At 42.6% G+C, this 25,830-nt stretch overlaps 2 protein-coding genes across 4 annotated transcripts in view; both read right to left on the bottom strand.

Moving 5' to 3' along the window:
- Window positions 1-5,686, bottom strand: part of nfatc2a (nuclear factor of activated T cells 2a) — a 28,687-nt gene extending 23,001 nt beyond the window's left edge. Inside the window, exons 1-3 of one of the 3 annotated variants that reach the window (XM_049581364.1) lie at window positions 5,206-5,686; window positions 2,326-3,259; window positions 2,044-2,212 (exon numbers count right to left, since the gene is read on the bottom strand). In XM_049581364.1, the coding sequence (XP_049437321.1) occupies window positions 2,044-2,212; window positions 2,326-3,259; window positions 5,206-5,263 (1,161 nt within the window). In that variant the 5' untranslated portion in view covers window positions 5,264-5,686. Of the gene's footprint in view, window positions 1-2,043; window positions 2,213-2,325; window positions 3,260-3,626; window positions 4,124-5,205 lie in introns of those variants that run through there. The other 2 variants (XM_049581362.1, XM_049581363.1) reach the window with 2 other exon arrangements.
- A 14,963-nt stretch (window positions 5,687-20,649) lies between these two features.
- LOC125891824 (probable phospholipid-transporting ATPase IIA) overlaps window positions 20,650-25,830 on the bottom strand; it is a 57,796-nt gene continuing 52,615 nt past the window's right edge. Inside the window, exon 28 of the mRNA XM_049581355.1 lies at window positions 20,650-22,509. Within this exon, the coding sequence (XP_049437312.1) occupies window positions 22,373-22,509 (137 nt within the window). The 3' untranslated portion in view covers window positions 20,650-22,372. The remainder of the gene's footprint in view (window positions 22,510-25,830) is intronic.

The raw sequence follows: 25,830 nt of genomic DNA, 5'->3' as shown, positions 1-25,830 counted from the left end.
GGTACGAGGCTCGCAGAGAGAGAGAGAGAGAGAGAAGGAGAGAAGGAGGGAGAGAGAAGGGAAAACAGAGTGAGCGAAGGAGGCGAAGAAGGAAAGGAAAAGACGAGGTGAAGGAGTGCAGCCGTGGCTAGCCAGGCCTGACCATCTGATTGGCCTGGCAAACCAGGCAGAACTGACCTCAGGGTGAGGCGTTCGGGGATGGGCAGAAAATGGAAAAGAAGCAAGAGAAGCTTTATTTCCAACAAGTCCCTACTATCACCAGCAACAACAGCTTTGAAATGTTGCCACGGTAACGCAAAGAAAGGGAAGTTGAACCTATTCTTGGACCGTATAGCCGGCCACAACTCTGTGTCACGACTAATTTCAACATGCTGTGGTTGAATTCCATGTTGTGACTGTGAGAGAAACATTAGCACGTTTTTTTTCCTGATCTACAATTATGTTAACCACAGGCACTTTTCATTTTCTTTTACACGTCCGTTTCGACACTTCAAGTCAGCTTCCTAATACGAGACCCACGCAGTCAACAAACCAGCGTGTAAGAGGAAGTCAGGGACAACACGAACACAGGCCTGTTTGTGTGGTTAAAACCATGGGGGCGAGGGCGCACAACAGCAAACTATTTTAGGCTGGAAGGCAGAGAAAAAAAGAAAACTCAGAGAGCTTGTGTTGCTCACTGACCTGAGTTCAGTTGTGAGGGTTTTGGTGAGGCTACGGGGCGGTTACAGTGTGTCATATGTCTGGGGTTAGGGCATGCTTTATGATTTGTTTCAGAAAGTGAGAAATAGGAAAGGTGCTGTGAGAGTAGCCAGCACATAGAGTCATTTTCATACAGCTGGCCCTGGGCAATAACACCACCACCACCATTGGGTGCATAATGAGTAGGAAATACCATTTCACGCAAGCCGTCCCATCAGGGCTGCCTGAGGCTCCCCAGCTGGAAGGCTACTGTAATTTAACAGTCAGCCCTGACCGGATGCCTTCATATAGTCATTCAGCACTTTGAATTGCCAAGTTAAAGTCATGATTTGGGTCTGATTTAAAGGAACAGTGTGTACGATTAAGGTGGATTTAGCAGCATCTAGTGGTGAGGATTTCAGACTGCAACCTGCTGAAACTACTCCCAATTACAATTTCTTCAGGGTTCAATGTTTAGGAGTTTTAACGTGAGCAGAATTATCCGCAGAGGTCTCTTCCTCTCAAAAACAAACAGATCAGGTGATTAAAACCAGTACAAACACTGAATAAAGCAGTTTCACATGAAAAATAAGTGTTTCTCAGATGCGATTAGGCTTGTTGCAGACAGGCTGCTAGCCTTGCACCGTATGTGTATTTTCTGATAACTGAATGTGTGCTCACTTTATTTCTAAACAAGATAATCAGGAGGCTTTTACCATGAGCCGAATTATCCGCAGATGTCTCCTCCTCTCCAGAACAGACAGACCCGGTGATTTAAACCGGTAAAAACACTGAATAAAGCAGTTTCATGTTACGAATCAATGTTTCTGCAATGGTGTTTGGCCTGATGGAGACAGGACGTTAGCCCAGCACTTGCTAATGTGTGCTCCCCTTTTTTCTCTGATAACTTAAGATCCAGACGTTCAGGTGGATTTTACTTCGAACTGAATTATCCACAAAGGTCTCTTCCTCTTCAAAACAAACAGACCTGGTGATTTAAACCCATAAAAACACTGAATAAAGCAGTTTCATGTTTAAAAAGTCTATGATTTTCTGACACTGTCATTGCAGAGGAGCTGCTAACGGTGGCTGCTGACGCGAAAATGCGAATGACCCTGTCTGAAGCCTGTGCTTGGTTTGTCCATTCTGAAATACTCTAGAAACGTGGTGGTGCAACATGGTGGTCTGCATAAATGAGGAGCCACTCCCTGTGTAGATATATACGACTCATTTTCAGGTGATACACCTAAAGAAAACATACTTATTTTATTATATTCAATTTCTGCCAATAGATCCCCTGACAATCTCACACACTGGACCTTTAAATGATATCAGTACCTTGGCTCATTCTGTTTATGGCCATACCTGCACAACAGGATGTCCTCCTGTGGGGGCTTTGACTGCGCCCCTGCTCCCTTCTGTCTCATAGTGAGCCCTGTGGTGTGGCTTGGGCTGCACTTCAATGTGGAGCTCATACTGCTCTGTGCGACTGGGCATCGGCCACTCCAGCGGGGGGAGAGAGGCCACAGGGATGCTGCAGAACATGAACAGAAAGGGATATTAATTATGGAAAAAGTTATGCTGCTTAAATGGAAATGTATCTTGTATGTAAGCAATAAGCAGTAAGTCCTGTCCTTCCTGATTTACCTGCAGAGGCTAGAAACCAGCGGCTTGGACCAGATCGGAGGGATAACAAAGAAATTCTCTGTAGCAGGTTTGGGTTTTATGTCCTGGTCGCAGGACACCAAGTAGTTCCCTTCTGCGTGGTTCTCTGGGTACAGAGTGTAAACCTGGTTGGACGTCTTGACTATTTTAGTGGGCACCAGGCCTGGCTGACTGGTGCCAAAACCATTCATGGCATCAGCGAGGCTGCTGTGCGTATAGTGGGCACCTATGTTGTGATCTTCATGGCCACTGTGGGGGGAGGGGCTGCGGGAGCGGTGCCCGGGCACTAAGCCTGGATTCCTGTACATGTCGTAGGTGCGTTTGCCCTGCGGGGAGGTGGAGCGGGAGCCAGGTCTGGAGGAGGGCGAGCGGGGTCCCAGGCAGCCGTCCTCAGCTAGGCTGGTGCGAGGAGAGGTGCCCGGGGACGTGCGCGGGGAACCAGTGTGGATGTTCTGTAACCTGGGGCAGAGGTCTCCGGGGTTCTGGCCACTGCTGGGGGACACACAAGGAGACGCCCAGGGGGAGTAACTCTCTGAGTGCCAGCTGGTGGAGGAGTTGCTGCTGGCAGGGCTCAGGCACTGAGGCTCACGGTAGGCGAGGTTTTCATGGCCTGGCACAGTGAGGGTGGGTCTGGGGCTAATGTTCAGGTGGTGGTTCTGCAGGGAGTCCCGACCATGGTTGTAGTGCTCACGAGAGGGGGTGATTTCGATGCGTGGGCTCAGGGCCAGACCTGCAGGCCGGGTACTGTCCAGGTAGTGTCTAGCCTCCTGGTTCTCATATCCTGAGAGAACCTCAGTGTTGTGGTCACTGTAGGAGGGACTGCAGGACTTGATGCCGTACGGGGAGGCCACCTCCAGAGGGAAAGCCTGCTCAGACTCAGGGCTGAGGACTTTGTGAGGTGCAAGGTTGGGGTCATCTGCAGGGGAGGACAGACGGAAAATCATCACAAAACACACCTTTGAAAACATCAGTGTTGCCATGGAGATATTTCCTATCATCAATAGTTACAGCATTTAGTCTCAAGTAAAGATGCACCTCTCTAAATGACACAGATAGATTCACCAGCAACTTAAAAATAAGAGATCAAACAAAAGAAAGTCTCTTCGTGTTGACATTTTCTCTCACGTGGCTACTACATGTCAGAAACACCTGTCAAATTTACTTCCTGTTTTCTTTTTAATTCACATAAACAAGCTCGACAGGTCACACATTAATTCTGAGCCCACATAAAACAAAAAGAGGAACAAGAGTCAGCTCAGGTTGCCAAAACGCCTCGGACAAACCTTGATCTCCCGCAGCAAAGTCGCTGCAAGGTGGTTCATATTCAAACAAGTACTCAAACTCCAAATCCTCATCAGGGCAGCTGACTCGACTGAGCTCTTCCTCCAAGTCTTTCTCGTCATAAAAAGAGGTCATCTGTCTCCTTGGTTTTTGTTTTTTTTTTCCTATAACGACTCTCCTCCGACTTCAGGCAAATTGGCGACAGAGACGCGGCTGAGGCGGTGCGGCGCTGATGTGGATTTGTGGAACCTGCTCAAGTGTCAAATGATGCATCGGTGAGCCTGCAAGACGTGAAGCGCATAAGTTTCCTGTTTCAGCCCGCCGCAGTTATTTTCAGATCGAAGGCGGGTCTATTTTCACACCGTATGCGGACTTTTCGAGTTCATCTCTGTGTCTGTTCGCACCTCCCCTTATCGCTGATGCGCCCAAAGAGAAAAAAAAACAAAAAACCAAACAGAAACCAAAGTGCAGCTTGGAGGTGATGAATTATCTGCCCCCATTCAAACAGATCACCGTGAGGCTTTTTTGACAGACTGTGCAGTTTGGTGCTGCCCCCGGGCGTCTGACACGTGACAGTGACACGGCAGGGTGCTCACCGCGCTCCTCACCTGTTGGACAGCTTACTTACAACTGTCATTTAAAACAGGGGATCAGTTCAGGTGTGTGCGTACGCGCGGGCACATGGATGGATAGTGTTCCCTCAGCGGATTGGATCCAATGGGATAAATTAACCAACGTGTCGACGCGCTCTTTTACACTTCTTAAAAACGCACTCCTGAGGGAATCCCCAGATTTACGCATGACGCAGCACAGATACTCGGGCGTTCCTTCCTGTTGTAGCTTTACACAGCGGGCCAGTAAATGCTCAGTCAGCAAAACAGACGCACAGAATGAGCAGACTTTGAGTTTTATGCTGTTTTTGGTGGCGGATTCATTTGGACATGCGACTCAAGTGAAGCACAACCAGTGACCAAAAAAGACAAGATATAAAACTAGGAAAATGTTCGAGCACTTAAAGGACAACCAGAGTTTTTTTGAGAAAAATATAATTGAATATTTGTATGGATATGCGTCGATATCATAAGTAAGTCACACCCAACATTCAGTAGTCAGAAAATATAAAATATGCTTTTTTTGTTCTCCTATATAAGTTTCATAGCATGTCATAACTTATATTTACTTTTTAATTCACATCCAAAGTGTCTCCTCTACTTAGCGCCGATAAAATAAAGTTTTGAGCACTTTATTTAGTTACCACAATTACATGCTGCTGTATTTAATTGGCTCCACATTTCCCCCAAAATATCCTGGTGCTTCCCGGTGATGCCAAGGCACGCGCTGTGCGCTGATCAACCAGCAGCGTGTCTCTTCCCAAACATCAACATCCCCAAATATCTCTGAAATGTTAGACAGCCGACACATGACATTACAGCTCACATCACACACACACACACACACACACACACACACACACACACACACACACACACACACACACACACACACTTAGGGCTAACACTACTCTATCAATTAAAAATCAAATGTTTTGATTACCAGATAATCACAACACTTCAGCAGTACCTTGATCCATCGACCTCATGGTGTGGTACTGTGCCAGCCTCCAAGTTTCTCTAAACATCTGGATAAAAAAGCGAAAAATTGAAATAAATTAAAAAAAAAGGAGAAAAAATTACTTTCCGCCAATAACCATAGCAAAAGAAACTGTCTTCTGTTAAAAATGTTCAAAAGGAGAAGAAAAAAAATCTCTTAAGTTTAAAAAACTTCAAGCCGCGACTCGGCAGCTGCGCGCAAACTCCTCTTTCTTCTCAAAAAACATGCAGCCGCAGCAGCTACAGCAGCGGGTCTGGTATGAAGTCCCTTCCTAGAGCTCTATAAGGATTACTTGTGTATCAAGAGCGGCTTCCTTCCCCGCTCTGGGTGTTTATAATGCTCCAATGCTGTAAAATAACGGGATTCCCTCAGTGTTTCCTCCTGTTTGTGCGCCTTTGCCATGGAAACCTGGAGCCGGTCCATGTCGGAGACTCAGGGCTTTCCTGCAAAGCCCAACACTCAGGAATCCATGACGTCTCCGGCTCCTGCGCCAAGGCATTTCTGCGGCTTCTCTCAGACAGTAGCACACAAGAACTTCATTGTAGGGATGAAGAAATTACTGTAGGACACTGTAGGAGAGAGAGCGGGGGGAGAAAAGAGAGAAATAGCTCTGAAGTTTGACTCCAGGATACACTACATGAAATTTACTTAACACAGTTTACTGGACTGGTCCGTCTACAGTTCACTCTGTCTTCACATTCAGTTTTAAAATGTCTCTGTGTTCACAGTGAATTTAAGTGGCCACGGTTGGCTGACGTTTTGAACATGGAATATAGAGAATTCCATTGTTCCCATTGAGGGAAGAAGCTACTATCCATTTCCATTTCCTCATGGAAATCTGCCGCATCTTCTGATACTTGACTGGAAAAAAAGAAAAGGCTGTACAAGACCACTACATAGACTGACCCCAGTAGTCATGAGGACAAATTCTCCATTGCAATAAAAGTTACATAAGGTAGCATCCAAGGAAAAAACAGGATTCTGATATTTTGGATCATCTGTGCTCGAGCCTTTTTATGTTTCCTGTCTCACATACACATACACACACACACACACACACACACACAAAGAAAAAAAATACAGACTCACGTTTTCATTTCCACATGAAACTTCGTTAGTTGCTTGTGTTGTGAAGGGTGTGTCAACACACACACACAGGAGTGCCCCAGGTCACTGAAACATACAAACTTTATCCATGAACCCCAGACTGAAACTAAATCACATCTTGTATACTGTACAAGAGCACAAAATATCAGAATCCTGTTTTCTCCTCTTGTCATACCTCTCCTTTTTTTGGGTCATTTTTGTCTTTTTGTGGTTGTTTGACCCTCTTTGTAGTTATTTTTTGTCCCTTTGGGACCATTTTGTTTCTCATGTCATTTTGTGGCCTTTTTTGGTTGGTTGTTTGTTCCTCTTTTGTAGTTAGTTTTTGCCTCTTTAAGGTCATTCTGTGTCTTTTTTTAGTCATTTTGTGTCTCTTTTAGGTTGTTTTGGCCCCCTTTATAGTTATTTTTTGTCTCTTTGAGGCCATTTTTTGTCTCATTGTGTCTTTTTTGGTCATTTTGCCTCTCTCTTTGACATTTTGTCTCTTTTTTTGGTTGTTTTGTGTCTCTTTGTAGTCATTTTGTGTCTCTGTTTGGTTGTTTGACCCATTTTGTAGTTATTTTTTGTCTCTTTGGGGCCATTTTGTGTCTTTTTTAGTCATCTTGTGTCTCTTTCAGGTTATTTTGCCCCCCTGTATAGTAATTTTTTGTCTCTTTGATGTCATTTTGTGTCTTTTTTCTCATTTTGCCTCTCCTTTTGTTATTTTGTCCTTTTTTTGGTTGTTTTGTGTCTCTTTGTAGTCATTTAGTGTCTTCTTTTGGTTGCTTGACCCCTTTTGTAGTTATTTTTTGTCTCTTTGGGGCCATTTTGTGTCTTTTTTAGTCATTTTGCTTCTCCTTTTGTAATTTTGTCTTTTTGTCGGTTGTGCTGTGTCTCTTTTTGGTTGTTTTACCCCCCTTTGTAGATAGGTTTTGCCTCTTTGGGGTCATTCTGTGTCTCTGTTTGGTTGTTTGACCCCTTTTTTACTTATTTTTTTGTCCCTTTGAGGTCATTTTCTGTCTTTTTTTGGCCATTTTGCCTCTCATTTTAACATTATGCATCTCTTTTTTTGTTTTGCGTGTCTTTGCATTTGTTTTGCCCCTGTTGTAGTTATTTTGTCTCTCTTTGCAGTTCCTTTGCATCTCTTTGTTATCTTTTTGTGTCTCCTCCTGGTCGGTAATCTGAGTGACATTTTGCAGGTGAAGGCCAGGGGTGCCCTGACACTTTGGGCCCCTGGGCTTGTGTCCAGTGGGCTCGTTGCTTGTGTAACAGATCGGGACGGTAACATTTCTACAGCATTACACGGTGAACTGTTTCATGCTACTTTAAATCCCACTATGACCTTACTCCAATGTTGGCAAACAATCCAAAAGTAAATCCATTATACATGTGTGAGTCATGTCTCAGTTTATGTGCTGTCAAGTGTATTAATAGTTTTGTCAATTCATCAAGATTTGGGTGGGAAGAGAGGCCCAGTCATGTCTCGGCTGTTGAGGTTCCCTTTTAATTTCTAAACAGATAATGAATGAAACTTTTGGAGGAGTGTGTTTGAATCATTCTGCAGCATTAACTTGTCATGTTATATATTAAAGGAGATGGTTGAACCCTGACTAGCAGCATCTTTATGTGCTTCATCTGAGCATGAAAGCAAAAGTTTACACAGTAGATTATTGTTTTTGGTGAACTGCCACTGTTTTACAATCACAGGTATTAAACTGAGGTGTTTTCAGTTTGTCAAAAACACACAGAAAAGCTTAAATCTATACTGAATACATCTGCTTAACTGAAGAAACAGGTAGTCTAAGCTGTTTTAACATTAACGAGTCCCCATATTGCCCTGGAGAGGAAGCTGCAAAAAAAGCCAGTGGAGGAAGCCAAGTTAAACTATACATTACTGCTGCAGTGCCATGAATTGATGCCTGCTCTGGAGCTTTTAGTACAGCGCTGTGCTTATAGTACAGAATCCAATTACAACTTAAAAGAAGGACAAATGTATGATTGGATTTAGCAAAACCGTTTCCCCTTGTGAACTTATACAGACTGAGATTCAGCTTTAGAAAATATCCAGCATTCTAGCTTTGGAGGCGCTGGTAGGCAGATTTCTTTTAAACTTTTAGAGCCAGGTTTGGTGTTTCCTCCTGCTTCCTGTCTTTATGCTAAGTTAAGTTAGCCTACTGCTGGCTGTACCTTCATATTTACCACACAGATAAGAGTGGTGTTGGATCTTCTCATGTAACGCTTAGTGTATTTCTCAAAATGTCTAACTCTTACGGACACAGGGAAGTAGGGGTGTTGAAGCTTATAATGTTTCCCCTTCGTAGGCAATATGTGTTATACACAAGACCTTGTGGAGTGAAAGAGGCTTAACTTTATTTTTTATCCATTTATTTTAAAATTTATCTGTTCAGCCCAGTTGTCAGAGATGCCTGCCAAGCCGCAGACCACTATTCTGTTTTACAGTGAGTCATCACTGCATTTCAAGCCTCCAAAAGCAGTTGTTTTTTACAGAGACATCACTGCATTTTGTGTCTGGATAGTGTCATGAAAAGTAATTGTTTTAACAGAGACATCACTGTGTTTCCAGCCCGGAATAGTGCCTCAAAAATCTGTTGGTTTTTTTACAAGAAATTGCTGCATTTCCAGCGGTGATAGTGCCACCAAAACCAGCTGTTTTTTTTTACAGACATCACTGCATTTTGTGCCTGGATAGTGGCATGGAAAGTGATTGTTTTTATCGAGACATCACTGCATATCTGGCCAGAAAAGTGCCACAAGAAGCGGTTGTTTTTTACAAGACAGTGCTGCATTTTCAGCCAGGATAGTGCCACAAAAAGGGGTTGTTTTTTTACCAAGAAATTGCTGCATTTCCAGCTGGGATAGTGCCACCAAAAGCAGTTGTTTTTTACAGAGACATCACTGCATCTTGTGCCTAGATATGATATATGGATGGATATTCATATGACATGAAAAGAGGTTGTGTTACCAAGACATCACTGCATTTCCAGCGGTGATAGTGCCACCAAAATCAACTGTTTTTTTTACAGACATCACTGCATTTTGTGCCTGGATAGTGGCATGGAAAGTGATTGTTTTTATCGAGACATCGCTTCATATCTGGCCAGAAAAGTGTCTCAAGAAGCGATTGATTTTTACAAGACTGCTGCTGCATTTTCAGCTGGGATATTGCCACAAAAAGGGCTTATTTTTTTACCAAGAAATTGCTGCATTTCCAGCTGGGATAGTGCCACAAAAAGTGGTTGTTTTTTTACAGACACATTACTGTATTTTATGCCTGGACAGTGGCATGAAAAGCAGTTGTTTTTATTGAGACATTGCTACATTTCCAGCCGGATTAGTGCCATGAAAAGGGGTTGTTTTTTGCCGAGAAATTGCTGCATTTCCTGCTGGTACAGTGCCACAAGTGGTTGTTTTTGTTCACTGTGTTTCCAGCCAGATTATTGCCACAAAAAGTGATAAGTTTTAACAGTGACATTGCTGTGTTTCCAGCCAGAACAGTGCCACCAAAACAGGTATTTTAAGCCAAAGCATGGTCTGTATAATGTTCCAAAATTGTTGTTTATAACTATTAAAAATGATCCTATCCATTGAAATCAATACAAAAACATGAATGTCGCTCAGCATTCAGAATGATGTCATTATATAGACTCCCAGCTGTCAAACTTTATGTCGACAGATGCAGGAAGTCTGTCAACATAAAGTTTTTATGTTGACAGACTTCCTGCGTCCCTGACACACACCATCCAGCGATTTGATACAAATCCAGCAAACATCATTTATTTTGTCTCGGTCTCGAATGAAACATCTTCACTACATTTCATGTGCTCAGCCCTCTGTATAGCCTCAGTGACTTATCCGGTGCTTACATCAGTCATGTCAGACTCAAGGCCATTCATAGGAAAATGTGTGTACTTGAGAGAGGGGAGGGGGGTAATCAGAGGATCTGTTTTGGATTGAGACATGGATTAGTCTGAGTGAGGGAGTCTGTGCTAGACTGCTGGGTGAACAAGGTGACTGCAATGAGTCTGTAAACCGCAGTGGCCATAGCCTTCGTTTTGGGGGTAACTAACCATCCAGCAGCCTTGTCTACCAGATGTAAATTCCTCCACTGTTACGGAACTCTTATGCAACCCAAATTATGAATGAGTAAATGAATACGGCACACGTTTAAGAAAGGAAAACCGCCTGTGTCCAGACGGCCGACTTTGCACTTCCGTCTCTCTCTTTTTTTTTTTTCTTTCTCAGAGAGCCCACTTTTTCCAAGTTCATGCAGTATTTTCCATCACTGTAAAAACAGCCCATTGAGGTAGAGTTGTCTGGGTTAGAGCATTGCCCTGTTTTAGTTTTCCAAGTGTAACATGTGTGATTGAGCTTTTAAATCCAAGCAGTGGAACTTTGATATGGAAATGGTGCATTGCATCGTGTCTCATGGAAATCTTTCCAAGGAAATTCAGGGGGCAAAGGGAAGCATGGACTTGTGCCTCCATTTGGGTCTTCTGATCTGCTCTTATATGCCAGGGACATTGTACTCTTCTCCTCTGCATTAACACTGATTATTAACTTTTTCAGTTGTGATAATATTTGGAGTAAAACATCCATCTAGTCATTCATTTTCTGTACTGCTTATCTCATTCTGAGTTGTGGGGCTCCTATCCCAGCATGAAGGGTACACTCTGTAACAGTTGGCCAGTCTGTCACCACTGAACCAATTAGTTTAAGTGGCTGAAGACATGTTTTCTAATGTTTCTAAAACACAATGTACAGCCTCATACAACAGTAATCCCTCACAATCATCACTTTTGACCTACTAGAAGTGAGTGGTGGTGTATTTATCTGACTCTGCCCTCTTAGTGTATTTTCTTATTTTATTTTTGTTTTGCTGTGTTCAGGATGGTTCTGGGCACAGCATACAGGTCGCGTCTCATGAAAAGGTGGCGATCAGGTGCCAGACTGTGAGCAGCACACACCCAAAATGAAGCTACGAAAATCGCACCGAAAACGCAAAAACAGTGAACAAGAGGAAATCTGGGGTTGGCTTTCACTTTATTTGGTGATTGTTCACAAACAGTAGCTGACAGTTCCTGCACAGTAAACCCATTTAATATGTCTTCAAACTTACAATAATGCACTTTTTCATCTCATTTGCTTTTGTGCAGAGATTTAAATGAGAAGACTCATAGCGCTCTTATGTCTGTTTGCTAAATATGAAACTACAGCCAGCAGTTAGCTAACTCACATCAGCCCAGCCGCAAAAAGAAAATGTTGGCATCGTACATACCTGCAAACCATGGAGACACTTGTACGTTACATACAAATGATTCTAAAGTGTCCTAGTCTATGAGCTGACTTTGTCATCAGGAGGAGGAGGGGATTGTAGATGACGTGACGCCAGAACAAGACTCCTGCCAAGCTGCAGACCACTGCTCGAGACCAATGAACATTAAAACCAGATGGGGTTTTTTTAGCGAGAAATCGCAGCATTTCCAGCAGCTTTTTAGCCAAACATGAGTTTTTTAGTGACCCACCACTGTTTTTTCCACCAGGGATACTGCCACGAGAAATGGTTGTTCTTTACAAAGACACTGACGACTTCTTCAAGGAGGCCTTCGCCATCAAAACCAGCTTTTTCAAGCCCAAACATGATCCTTTCCCGACTAAAACTAAGCCATTTTGTGACTAAATTTAACCACACATTCACCACAGCATTGATGAAATGTAAAGAAACTTAAAGTTTCAACATGTCTGCTACATTATAATGTACAAATGTATCGTATCAGTGGTTTGCAGAAACGTACAATGCTGAAAACATTTCTGGTGACTGGGTTGCTTACACAGCGGTGCAGTGGTTAGCATTGTTGCCTCACAGCAAGAAGGTTCTGGATTCGAAACCAGGGTAGGGGAGCCCTTCTGTGTGGAGTTTGCATGTTCTCCCCGTGTCAGCGTGGGTCTTCTGCGGGTGCTCTGGTTTCCTCCCACAGTCCAAAGACATGCAGGTTAACTGGTGACTCTAAATTGTCCGTAGGTGTGAATGTGAGTGTGAATGGTTGTCTGTCTCTATGTGTCAGCCCTGTGATAGTCTGGTGACCTGTCCAGGGTGAACCCTGCCTCTCACCCAGTGTCAGCTGGGATAGGTAACAGCCGCCCTACAGGATAAGCAGTTACAGAAAATTATTAGTGCTTCATAACCTCCTGTAATGTCTCTAATGTTACTTTCATTTCATATCATGGTGAAGCTCTGCTCCTGCTGGGCGAGGACGTTGAGGAGGGAGGGTAGCCGGCATGGTGTTGCATGGACTTAGTCTGAGCCACTTTGTTTCACATTTGCAGATTTTGTTCAGCACACATACTGCACCTTTAATAAGTGTATTTCCCAAAATGTCAAAACTGTCCTTTAAATAATAAACCGTTTAACAATTAACCAGTGAAAAACTTTTAAAAGCTTCTACTCCTTCTCCCTCATTACAGAACCAAACTCTATGAATATGTGAATATTGTTCATTTCAAAAGTTAAACTGCTAAAGATGTCTCCTACTTCTCTGGAGATTAAACATCCGAGTGAATTAAGTAAGCGAAACACATTCTGACTTTACATTCATCCTGGAGTCGATGGTTTTAAAAGGAGTGTAGCACAATGATTCAGGAATCTGTGGATTATCTTTTAATGATGAAGCAGCATATTAAAACGAGGCTGTGCAGCTGCTGAGATCGCTGCTGACACGGTTTCAGTCGGGGCAGTGCTGGCATGTCATTGTGCAATAAGGAATCGTATTTCCTTCTTGCCACAACTTGAGATCCCTGGAAAACATTTTCCTTCTTTTTCCGAATTGTATGAATGAACTAATACGTTCCATCAACATGGAAACTACATACATCCACGCTGGACGAAACCGCCTCGTTATGTAACAGGATTCTGATCGATATTCGAATGTTTGTAGAAAGAATTCGAGTGTCTTAAATCCAGTGGAAAAGTGGCCGACTAGCTCATGGATTTTTCCCCTTTTGAGCACAGCATTATGAAATCCCATGAAACAATATCACCCCCCCCCCCCCTCGTCCACACTTTTTTCTGTCTTGTCCAGGTTTCCAATTCCATCCTACAGTATTTCATAACTTCAGCATCTCTTTGTACCTACGATCAGCACAATATGGATGCACAAAAGTCAATATTTGGTAGTCAAAACAAACTTATTCAGCGTTTCGGCTGAAAGAAAAGCTCACTCTTCCCATTGCAGCTTCATTCATAACAACAACTGACTGTACCTCAGCCTCAACAATCACAATTAATCACTCGTTTAAAAAAAAGTCTTTAATCCTGTTGGTCTTAAAGTGATTTGGGCGGGTTCGTTGGGTTGTTTTGGGAAGCATTAAGCAGTGTCATTAGAGATCACGGGGAGAGGCAGGGAAACACATCTGCAGCTCTTCTTTAACAGTCATGGGTGCTAAGACAAATCAAAGCATTCCAGGCCCACACAGCTATAAATAGTGCCAGAGGAGGGTGTGTGTTCATGCTTTGCGATGTTTCTGTGAGGGGCCTGTCATTGCCAAAATCCAGTGTTTACACAGAGCCATAACAGGGTGTAGTAAACACTTCATCTCCACTCGCTTGTTCATTATTCGGTGTCGTGCGTCGAGGGTTTCTGTTATTTCAAAACAGCTCACTGCATCTAAGCAGGCACTTTTAATGTGGCATATAATCCTATAGGAGCATTATGCAAATTATTGTGAGCTAAACTCATTAACCAATCAGATGTGACGCAGGAACCACGGCTGACCTCGGGCCCAAACTGTGCAGCAGGAGTTCAGTGTTCTCTCCAGGAAACTGGCCGAGGCCCAGCGACCTCGTTGATGTGGTCGCCAGCCCTGGCCTGAAGGTTGGATATGGATCCCACATGGTTCCATGCTATCATTTGTATTAAGTGCTCCAGTCAGGACCCTGTGACAGTTTGTGGTATACTCTGCAGCACATTCATAGTAGTCTCCCCCTCCTCCCCCTCTCCTTCTTTCTTTCTCTTGCACTGTTCCATTGGGAGCAGCGTGTAAGATGTTTCCAAGCTGGAAACAAATTCCTGTCTTGAAGTGCCAAAGATAAAATGCGCCGACCTTGTGATAATTAGCCTGGATATGTTACGCAACAGCTGTAAGCTACCTCTTTTAAAAGCTGAAAATCCAAACCTTGTAAAATGCAAAGTAAATTTCAAAACTCACTCTGACTCTGATTGGATTGTGGATTTGGCAGCGGACCAGCGGGGGCTCCGTAGCTGGCTCGCAGAAAGGAGGGAAAGACCACAAATGTTAAGGTTAGCAGGCAGCTCTGTTGATTCTGGAGCGGAATTTCAGTTTTCATGGGACTGATTAAGTTAAATGGTTTCTTTTAATGGTATAACTTACGCATTTGGGCAATGGAACAAGATGAAAAAAAGTTGGACATACGCTGTAGTTTTAATTTGAACATGCAGTACTGAGGTGCTTGGCTGCATGTTGAAAAAAAAGGGAAAAGTTTTTATAACTGAGAGTCGAGTCCAACGAAAACCATCTCTGGGCTGAAACGTCATAAAGCTTCAACACTTTTATAAATTTTAAACTACATGGATAATTAACAAAGTTCCTTCGAAAAGCTCAAACTTAATTTAGGCGTGAACGTTGACATCAAAGAAAAATGAAGAAATGTTTCCTGTTAGTTAAAACTTTTAGTGATTTAATAGAGTCAGTGGTGGAAGAAGTGCTCAGATCCTTCACTTAAAGGGGCAGTTCACCTCAAAATCAAAAATACATATTTTTCCTCTTACCTGTAGTGACTCTCTATCCATCTAGATTATTGTGGTGTGAGTTGCAGAGTGTTGGAGATATCAGCTGTATAGATGTCCGTCTTCTCTCCAATATAATGGACCTACATGGCACTCAGCTTGTGCCGCTTTAAACACACATACAAAAAAAAAAAAAAAAAACATTTGAAAAACTCAACAGCAATGTTTCTTTCTGGAAATCATGACCTGGATACTCAAGATACAGCCGAATCTTGTTGTGAGCATTCTCATGTGGGAACTATTTTCTTTCTCCAGGACTACACCTGCCAACTGTATCACCGCGCAGAAGAAGGCATCTACTGCTAGCTCACCTAGCACAAGAGACGTGGACTCGAGCCATGACGTGGACTCAAGTCAGACTTAAATAACACATTTGATGACTTTAGACTTGACTCAGCAAAATCAAAAAAGACTTGCAACATGACTTGAACTTTAACATCAATAACTTGTGACTTCACTTGGACCTGAGCCTTTTGACTTCAAAATACTTGATACTGTTACCTCTCTATGTTTCCATCCAAAAGTGATTTGAATCATTGGGAAATGCGCATTAAAAGAAATACGAATCCTGTGTGTTTCCATTAAATATACGAACTTTGGTGAAAACTACAAACTCACGCGAGTTTTCCGCAGAACCGGAAACAAAACAAGTCTCGCATTCTTCTTCTTGATGGAAACGTCAAAATTCGAATTAAAATCCCCTGATTCGCACAAACTAAAATACACTCGCTTTAGCCGGGTTTTGGTTGATTCGAAAAAATATTGATTCACAAAACGGGGGATGGAAACAGTTATGTTCGAATTGAGTCTGACGTAGCTCCATGGTGATATCCACACTCCGGGTCGGGAAGGCGGTAAGGTATTTACAAGCTGGTTGCCAACCGCCAGAAAACGTAGAAGAAGAAGAATGCAAGACTTGTTTTGTTTCCAGTTCTGCGGAAAACTCGCATGAGTTCGTAGTTTTCACCAAAGTCCGTACATTTAATGGAAACACACAGGATTCGTATTCTTTTAATGCGCATTTCCCAATGATTCGAATCACGTTTGGATGGAAATATAGCTAATGATATCAAACACAGGCTAATTATATTTGCATACAAAAACGAAACAAACACAAATTGCAGTATTCAAAACGTGTGGGCCGAAAATTACAGATGGAGAAGCAACAACATCTAACTTCATTCGACTATTGAGTTACATAAAAAGAGGTAAGCTGGGGCAAATACTGACACGGCTAGCAAGCTAACGCTTAGCTTACGTTAGCTTAACAGCTAAGTAACTTTTAACAAACATATTTCAACAAATAAATACAAAATTTTGAAAACAATCATGTTTTTCTGTAAATTTAATTTATTATTAGTTAATCTGTTGTTAAAATGGCATAACATTTGTTGAAGAGTGCATTATGACTTGTTTAGAACTCGCAACTCAAAGGTTAGGACCTTGGACTAGAGTGCTAACGTGAGACTCACCTGTCACTTTCAGAACAATGACTTGTTCACCCCTCTGCTGAACACCACTGAGCTAGCTAACGTTACAGCTCAGCCGAGGAGGACGCCATTCAGTGGCGTAAGAAAGTTATGACGGGCCCATGTGCTCGCTGTTGTGCATATTGTCTTGACACAAATACAGACTTGACACTGGACAACATTAATATATCAAACCTTGACCAAACTAAAACTACAGTAGTAATCTCAAACAAAAAGAAATTACAAACCCTAACCCTGACCTGCCTACTAAGATGGCTAAATAACATAGCTAGTCTTTAAACACTGAACTCAGCGCATCACAGACCAAAGAAGTAGCCAAGCGTGATACACTGAAGCATGCCCCAACTCAGGATCACCACCAAAAATAAAAAAGACAAAATAACAAAGTGGCAAGATCTTTACCTGCCTGGTGGTGACGACCAAGTCAGGCTGCTCAGAACAACCACAAATAACCTCTACACTCAAACAAAGGCCACAAGATACACACAAAAACTTGAATTACTCCACCTCATGGACGTTCGATCCAGGATGAGCCCTCATTTGTTACGAGCCTTTCTGTGGATGAACAGAACTCCAACACAGACCCAAAATGACACAGGAGAAACTGACACAGGAGCTCTGAAGCACCTCCTCCATACCATGAGGAGTGAACTGCACCTCGTTAAGTAACACAGCACACTTGGGCAGATCTACAGTGGAGGGAAATGGGACAGCAGCAGAGAACACACACACACACAGCTGTAACACATATTACCCAGCAGTCATCATCTCTCTCTTTGAACACAGGTATATTTCCAAGGTGGCAATCCGAATCACTTGCAAGGGCCCGCTCGCTCTACGGGCCCCTCCATCCCAGGGGCCCCAGTGCAACTGACCTGCCTGCACTGTCTGCATTTACGCCCCTGACACCATTAATGTTCATTTCACACTGTCATGGGCACAAGCCTCTCGTCCATGAGTAGATGCACATTTCCTTCTGCTCGGTGATACGGTGATACAATTTCTTAAAGTACAGTTGCTTAAAGTAAAAATAAGTCATTGTGCAATAAAATGTTCCCTGTCAGTGTTTTACTGTACTATCTGATGTTTTCGGATTAATATCACTGCTGCAAATTTCTGCGTTGCATTTTACTGCCGTAGATGTTTCACATTCAGCATCAACACATCTGCAGATACATGGTTTTTACTGGACAGGAAGGGCATGTATAATGTAAAGAGTAAAGAGTTCAATCATTTCTTATGAAGTGACATCCAACTTTGCCTTTTGATTGCAAATTATGTTCAATGTCAAGGATGTGAGCCTGAGTGAAGGAGACTGAATACACAGCATCATCCCCACTGCAGGCATCAGGGACTCCCTCCTCTGGTGAGATGGAGCCAAACACCCCGGCTCCTCAGCCTGCCTGCTCTGTATGTTCAGTGTAACTCACACCTCATCAGAAACTGGACTGAAGTGGAACACAACCATAAGAACCATAATTGTTTTTGCATACAAACTGTGGATGATACTCTCAGTCCAAAATTAGTTTCCATGTACCATGCAGGGACATTGTGTGAAAAGGAAAGTATTACAGCTTGTTTCATTCATAAAAAGATCTGTTTTCTGTTTGACTTAATGTTCTTACTGCAGCACGTCTTCGGCCACATAGGTTTGAGACCACAAAGTCATGTAAGGCCACACTAACATCAGCTGGCTCCACTTTTATTATTCATGAGAAGGTTATTAAGCCACACTGAGCTGCATTATTACATTCTGTGGCTGTGTGTTTGTGGCTACCAAATGTGTCCTAAAATACTAAAAAACCTCATAATAACAAGCACATGCAGGGGTGTAATTTAGAGGGGGGTGACGGGGGGACATGTTGGAAAACTAATGATGTATTAAATTAAAGAACATCAGTGTGGCGGCTGAAGCATTCACACTAATCAAAAGTATGGAAGGTGGAATTGTGTGTGTATCTTGTAGGATGTAGGAACTTTGAAATCTTAAGCTCAAGTTTAACGGGGTTAAAAATGTATTTTATATCCAACGTATTTTTACACGTTGTTACATATTAATATTTAAAAAGTGCATTTTCCTCCTTGCTTTACACATTTTTTGACTGCACCACCCTTTTTGTTTTGATGAAATGTTTCTTGATCAGTGTGACGGCCTGAAGTTTGCCGACATGCTGTCATACATCGATCAGCCAAAACATTAAAAATGCTGACAGGTGAAGTGAATAATGTTGTGCATCTTGTTACAGTGCAAAGTTCTGTTGGGAAACCTTTGGTCCTGACATTCTTGTGGATGCCACTCGGTGTGTTCCAACCACTCAAACCGACCCCTCATCGCAACGGCTCTCCCTGATGGCAGTGGTTCCCCTAGCAGGACCATGCACCATGCCCAAAATAGGCTAATCTTGTTTGCAAAACTGCGTGGTGGTCAACAAAAACAAACTGCAGTACGCAAAACCTGTGGGTGTAAAATTACAGATGTTGAAGCAACAACTTCCAACTTTGTTCAACAAAGAGAGGTAAGCCGAGGTCAATATTAGCATAGTTAGCAAGTTAATGCTCAGCTAACATTTGCTAAACGGCTAAGAAACTTTTGAACAAACATGTTTCAACAAATATCCTGTTGTTAAAATGACATAACATGAGGTTAAAAGTGAATTATGATTTGTTTACAATTCAGAACGCAAAGGTTAGAACTTTGGACTCGAATGCATCATGCCACACCACAGAAACTGCTCAGGAATGGTCTGAGGAACGTGACAAAGCGCTCAAGGTGTCAACCTGCCCTCCAAAACCCCTAGATCCCAATTTGAATTAGGAATCTGTGAGACATAGCGGGTACCCCAGAGGTCCTGTATCCATGCCTTGAGAGGTCAGAGGCCTCACAGTGGATCAGCTTTGACCTGTTGTGTCTGGCACCATAGCATAGGTGACAGATCCTTGAGTCTTGTGGGTTGTGAGGTGTGATACTGTGATGCTCCACGGCTGCTTGACCGGATCGGGATCTGGGGAACTTGGAAAGCAGGTTGACGCCTTGAGCTCCCTGTCAGGGTCCTCAGACCATTCCTGAGCAGTTCTTGCAGGGTGGGATGGCACATTGTCTTGATGGGGGGCCACTGCCATAAGGGAGTGCCATTGGTGTAGTGGAGGGTAGGGCACTTGGTCTGCAACAGTGACTAGTGGTGTCAACATGAATGCCAGGACTAAAGGTTTTAATTCACCTGTCAGTGGTTTTAATATTTCAAGTAAAATTATACGTCTTTTAAAAAGGAGTCTGTGGGAAATTTCAGCTTGTGACAACTTTGTATTCAAAAGCCTCTACTTTTATAACAAATACAGATCTTGATATTCATATTAAAATATCCTACAGTATGTAGGGCTGAAGATTTGTGCCTGCACTCACTGCCTCATCCCAAGTCAAGATTCATTCCCTGATCACATGGATAGACTGTCTATAAAGCTCAGTGGTTACATATATAAATCCCATAAAAAGCCCAAAACCAACAGTGACTTGATCCTATGAGACGTACTGCATCTGTATCCACAGCTTGATAGATCTTATTCTTCGGTCTTAAAGCTGCACTTTTGTCTAGAAACTTCCAAAAACACATCGGTGAGTCACACTGTTGCACTGGGTGACATGTTCCCTTCATTACCATGACCACACACACACTGTAGTTTATTTTGAGTCAATCCCACGTACACAGTCCTACTGCCCCAAATACTGTATGTACTGGAGCTCCAAATGTGTATTAATCCACAGCTGAAAATAGTCCCAAACAAATATACTATATACTGTACTTCTGTTAGGTAAAAATTACACTTTACTATGCCTTCAAAATAGTAAAACTACATATATTTATATGAGTGCTAAAGATAGGTATAAAAATCTTAAAGTATTGAAACAGACTTTCACTGAGATTTGTTGACAACAAGAACAATATATAAACAACAAAATAACAGCAGCCTTTTCCTTTAAGCTGCGGAAATAACAACTTTTGAGGAAAAAAAACAGGCACACGAAAAGAAAACACGAGATTTTATTAATCATCATCACAACATTGACATCAACACAAATCTCCCTTTTTGTTCTGCTCATCTGAGTGCAATCACCACCATTAAATAAAACATGTTAATAAATAAAAAACAACACAGGTTATTTACAAGCAGCCAAATAATTTTAGCATCATTTATGTTTTGCGTTTCTATTACAGCATAAAAATATAATAATAATCAGTTGTACAAAACAAAATTATGTGCAAACGACTTGCTTAAAAGTTTAGTCGAAGGTATGTGAGAAATGATAAGTTATGGCAGCCTGGACGCTCAGTTTGACACGTTAAGCTTCATCAAGTCACATGACAAAAGTTAGTTTTTTAAAAACTGAAACTGTTTTTTGAAGTAATTTGCAATAAGTGACAGTGCAGTGATGTTATTCTGTTAGTGGCTGATTATTTACAGAATCTCCACCATCACACCACCAGTGAAAAGAGACATGAGCTGTATGGCATCGTCAGTGTGCAGTAGTAATACTTATTGACAATATTCACATTGTATCTGACTGAGGAGAAGTGATTTGATCCCTTTTTTCTTTCACAGCTGAACTGTGGAGGTTAGTAGACGTGAGAAGTGACGGGGGCCCAGGGTTAGACGACATGAAAGTGGGGCAGCTGGACTCCGGTCACTGGGGTATTTTCAGTTATGGCTTTAGGTCACTGTTACAGTGAGTCATCATGCAATGCTGAAGCGTGGCCGGTGCTGGCCTGCCAAGCAGCCACATGAGAGGCTGCGCATTCCCCTGCGGACACACAGCCTGTCGGGAGCGCCGGCGGAAGGTTTCGGCTGCAAATAACCAAAACTCCTTTGTGGCTGTTTTGACCGCGCTCCACAAACACTAACAACTCAGGGTCCGTACACAGAGACAAAGACAGATTTAACATCAGACACCACAGGTCATGCTAAAATAAACAACCGCACCACCTCCGCCGTGCCGGGCTGTAGCATCGCGGTGACGCATAAACAAATACACAAACTTGCAGACGTGTGTTTTATGCAAAGTCTAGCCAGTAAACTTTTTTTTTTTTCACCATATAATTCTTAAACTGCATTTAGAAAGCACTGTTTGAGGAGAGTGTGAATCAAGTCCTGAGTGAGAATGCTACGTCAATTTCAGTGTCTAACAATAAAAACAGTTTTGCTATTTCAGATGCAACAGGAAATGAGTGTAAATTAGTTTCCAGCCCAAATGACACATCCAACTTTTCCAGTGACTTTTCCTTGATGTGATTCCTGACATTATAAAACAAACTGCATAATTTACTGAAGTGATTTTGTGCCTTAACTTATAACATACAGGCTCAACAGCTGCGTGTTTGTACATTACATATTTACATTTATGTCCACGACACTTTAATGTTCACAACTCTGAGGACAGCTGATAATAAATAGCTCAGGTTAATCTACAGCTCACTGCAGGCGTTCTCCACGTAGAGAAATCATCAGTTAGTCTTTGCATCAAACACGTGTAGCAAGTAACACTGCTTTTAAACACAACGTCTCAGTAAACAACCTGTCCCTGACAAATCTACCCGTCCCTGACGCTCCCGAGTGGAACTTTTCAGAACAAATTAAAGGGGATGAATCCATGTTTGATTCTCTGGTCTAAGCGCAGGCTCTGCTGGGTGAAAACAGGGACACCTTTCTATTTTCCCCACAGCAAATGAGGCCGGAGGCTCCTCTCAGTCTTTAAGAGGTCAGCTTGGAGTAGCTGGGCGGCGAGAAGCGTCTGCGTAGGTACTTGAGGATGTAAAGAGGCAGACAGCTCACCAGAGTGATGACGGTCACCTTCCACAAGAACGATACTGTGGCGATGAAGTAGACATCTGGCATGGACGAAGAAGCAAAGATCAACATGAGGTTGGAGGATACAGACAGATATTACTCAGCATCATGTAAAACAGTTATGACCCCCGGTGGACGAGAGACACAACCTCATCTAATGGGGACAAATGTGAGTGTGAAAGGTTGTTTTTGTCAGTAATTTTTTGACAATTTTGTTGAATTTCTTTCTTTGGTGGATGTGACTCGTAGTGTAAAAGCACTTTGAGTGGTCAGAAGACTAGAGAGGCACTATATAACTGCAGGTGCAGGTCCAAATCAATGAATCAGGACAGTCAGAGTGGCAGCCATTTTTATTTTTTTATTTGAGCGCTGATGATGGTCAAGGACTGAAAGGTTTGCTGCTGTTTTTATTCACCTTTTTATTATTATTTTTTTTATGTACTTTGAGCACCCTTTTTTGTGCACAGATGTCCTGAATAAACTGACTTTTTTTTGCACTGATCTCAGCCTGTGAGTGTTTTTTTTGGGGCTGTCCAGCCCAGTTGCATTGACATGCAGGTGTCTCCTCTGCCGTCCTATCTTGGTTGTCCATTGTACCGACGCACCCAAGATAAACCTTTTTGTTGCACTAAGTAGGTGCAGCTTCAGAGTAGCCGTTGTAGTAGGCTAACTTCAATATAAACTCCTGTATAACAAGTCGACTTGTGGCAAGTCACTAAACATCACTGAGGTGAGGTTTTGCAGGAACAACCAAATGAGCAATGGAGTAGTGCATTTTCAAATATGCATTCTTTGGTTGCCATTAACTGCATGTTTTTCAAAACGTGATCTAATGTTACTGAGGCTGCCTCCAAAGAACGAGTGAGAGTTGCTGCTCAGTGGACAGCTGGGAAACGGAAAGAAACCCTGGGGAGCATATAGATCAAAATATTTTAACATCTAACTGTGAATTAACGGCTTATTTCAACCAAACCAGAGCTGGTGATTGTTGGACTGAGTAGCTGACTGACACGACTAACTAAGATGGTTTGAAAGTTTGAAAGAAGTGTCTTTTATGATGAGCGAGCAAGGCAATTAAGCTAACATTTACTTTAGTCCGGTAAAAGAAAGAAACTTGGATTGGTGTATGGTTGTATATTTCTGTTTAATATACAAAATCGGTGATGCAGGCCAAAACACACCTTGTGTCTGAATTCAGGGGCTGCAGCCTTTGAGGGCTGCATCTGAAAACCGACTGCGTTACATTGGTGCGACCAAGGCTGTCCCATTTCGAAGGCTCCTTCAAACCCGGCAGAGAAATGCTGGTTCCTAGGTAACAGGAACGTCAACAGGCTGGGGCAAGAACAACTGGTGATGCAACCAGGAAATCCTCCCCATTTTGGAGGACTTTTAGGTTTGGCAGATGTGGTCATAAAAGGACGTGGCCAACGTAGACCATGAAGGCTGCATCCTTCAAAGGCTGCAGCCCCTGAATTCAGACACAGATACTGTACATATCTCAAACTAGTGAGTGTGACACACTTGAAGGGAAATTTCGGTTTATTTCAACCTGTCTCCTGTCGTCCTAAATTTGTTTCAAGTGACTAGTGACATAAAAATAATAGTTAGCATGTTAGCCGTTAGCCTAGATACACCCGGGGCGCATAGTAGCGTCAGACCTGTTAAAACGTAAGTGAACGGGCAACCTTCAAGTGCAAAGTTAGTCCACTAAACAAGCTTTTTTCCCACAAAGACCGCCTCATATCGTTAGGATAAATGTCAGAGAACATATAGAAAACGACATGTAAATGTGTTGTCTTACCTTACCGGTGTGCTGCCATGTTTGTTTATCCCTCTAGCTCTGCTTTCAAAAGCGCGGCCGAAATATCGCGAGAACAAGCAGCAACAGCTGGAAGGCAGAACCGGACAGTAGCCTGAAAAGTTCATTCATTTATTTTATGAAAGATTTATCGAATAATGGCTGACTTTTTGCCAGACTTTGACTTTGTGGAGGAGGGATTTGATTTTACAGAGTTTGATGGCTGCCCTTATTTATTTGAGTCAGAATACACTGACGAAGAGCTTCATGAAATTGAAGAACAGAGGAGGAGAGAGACAGAGGAGCAACAGGTAGAGGACGAGAGAGGAGGAATGGCTGCTGCAAGGCTGCGTAGCTCTGGAGATTGGTGGTGTACCTGTGAATGCTGTGCCCCAGTGCCCACAGAAGAGGAATGCCTCTGTTGCAAGGAATGGGACCGGTTGCAGCCTTATTTTGAAGGTCTGGATGTGACCGAGGATGAGACACCTCCACCTGGAGTAGTATCCAGCTGGGCTTTATCTAGAGCTCGCGAGATTTCAGGCACAGTATGAGATCGCTGCTTGTTCTCGCGATATTTCGGCTGCCCTTTGGAAAGCAGAGCTAGACGGTAAACAAACATGGCAGCACACCGGTAAGGTAAGACAACACATTTACATGTCTGTTATATGTTCTCTGACATTCATCCTAACGATATGAGGCAGTCTTTGTGTAAAAAAAAAAGCTTGTTTAGTGGACTAACTTTGCACTTGAAGTATGCCCGTTCACTTACGTTTTAACAGGTCTGACGCTACTATGCGCCCCGGCTGTATCTAGGCTAACGGCTAACATGCTAACTATTATTTTTATGTTACTAGTCACTTGAAACAAATTTAGGACGATAGGAGACAGGTTGAAATAAACCAAAATTTCCCTTTAACAGCCCCACTGACATGTGTTGTCACCATAACAACTAACAGCAATCGCCATTTTCTTTTGTACTAGCCAAATTACCCCTACAAACAGTTCAGTGTCATTTCTATTCACTCTGGTTGTAATTGTATCAGTCCTTGAACGCAGGAGACGGTTTCAAACTACTGTAACTGTAAAATGTCCAATTTACTGTGTAAAGTACACATGCAGCAGAAGAATAGCCTTTAAATCTATTCCAGTCTGACTTCAAGAGGGAAGAAAGTGTCCAAAAACGGTTCACTTGACCACATGCCAGTCATGATCCTCAGTGGTGGAGATTGTAAGCTGAAAATGGAACTCCACACCCCACATAAAGCTGAAAATAAAGCCTTGGAAAGCTCTCGGTTAGAGTATTGTATATGTCACAAATCTTAATATGGCTCAGCTAAAATTGGCTTATTTTGTTTGCAGGCTGAAGTAAATAAACGTCCATTAGAGTGCCAACATGCAGGATACGCAGTAATAAAGCAATGTAAACAACAACTTCAGTTCTTTCTTCTGCTGTAAGAGTTGTTTATGTCTCAGTCTTCTAATCGCTGTAAAACTATTTCTATCTGACACTGGGGAGAATATTATTTATGTGACCAGTGCTTCCTAACATACACACCTTTAGTGA

This window comes from Epinephelus fuscoguttatus, linkage group LG7 (assembly GCF_011397635.1).
Source record: "Epinephelus fuscoguttatus linkage group LG7, E.fuscoguttatus.final_Chr_v1".
NCBI lineage: Eukaryota > Metazoa > Chordata > Actinopteri > Perciformes > Serranidae > Epinephelus > Epinephelus fuscoguttatus.
This window is presented reverse-complemented; position numbering and strand designations above follow the sequence as displayed.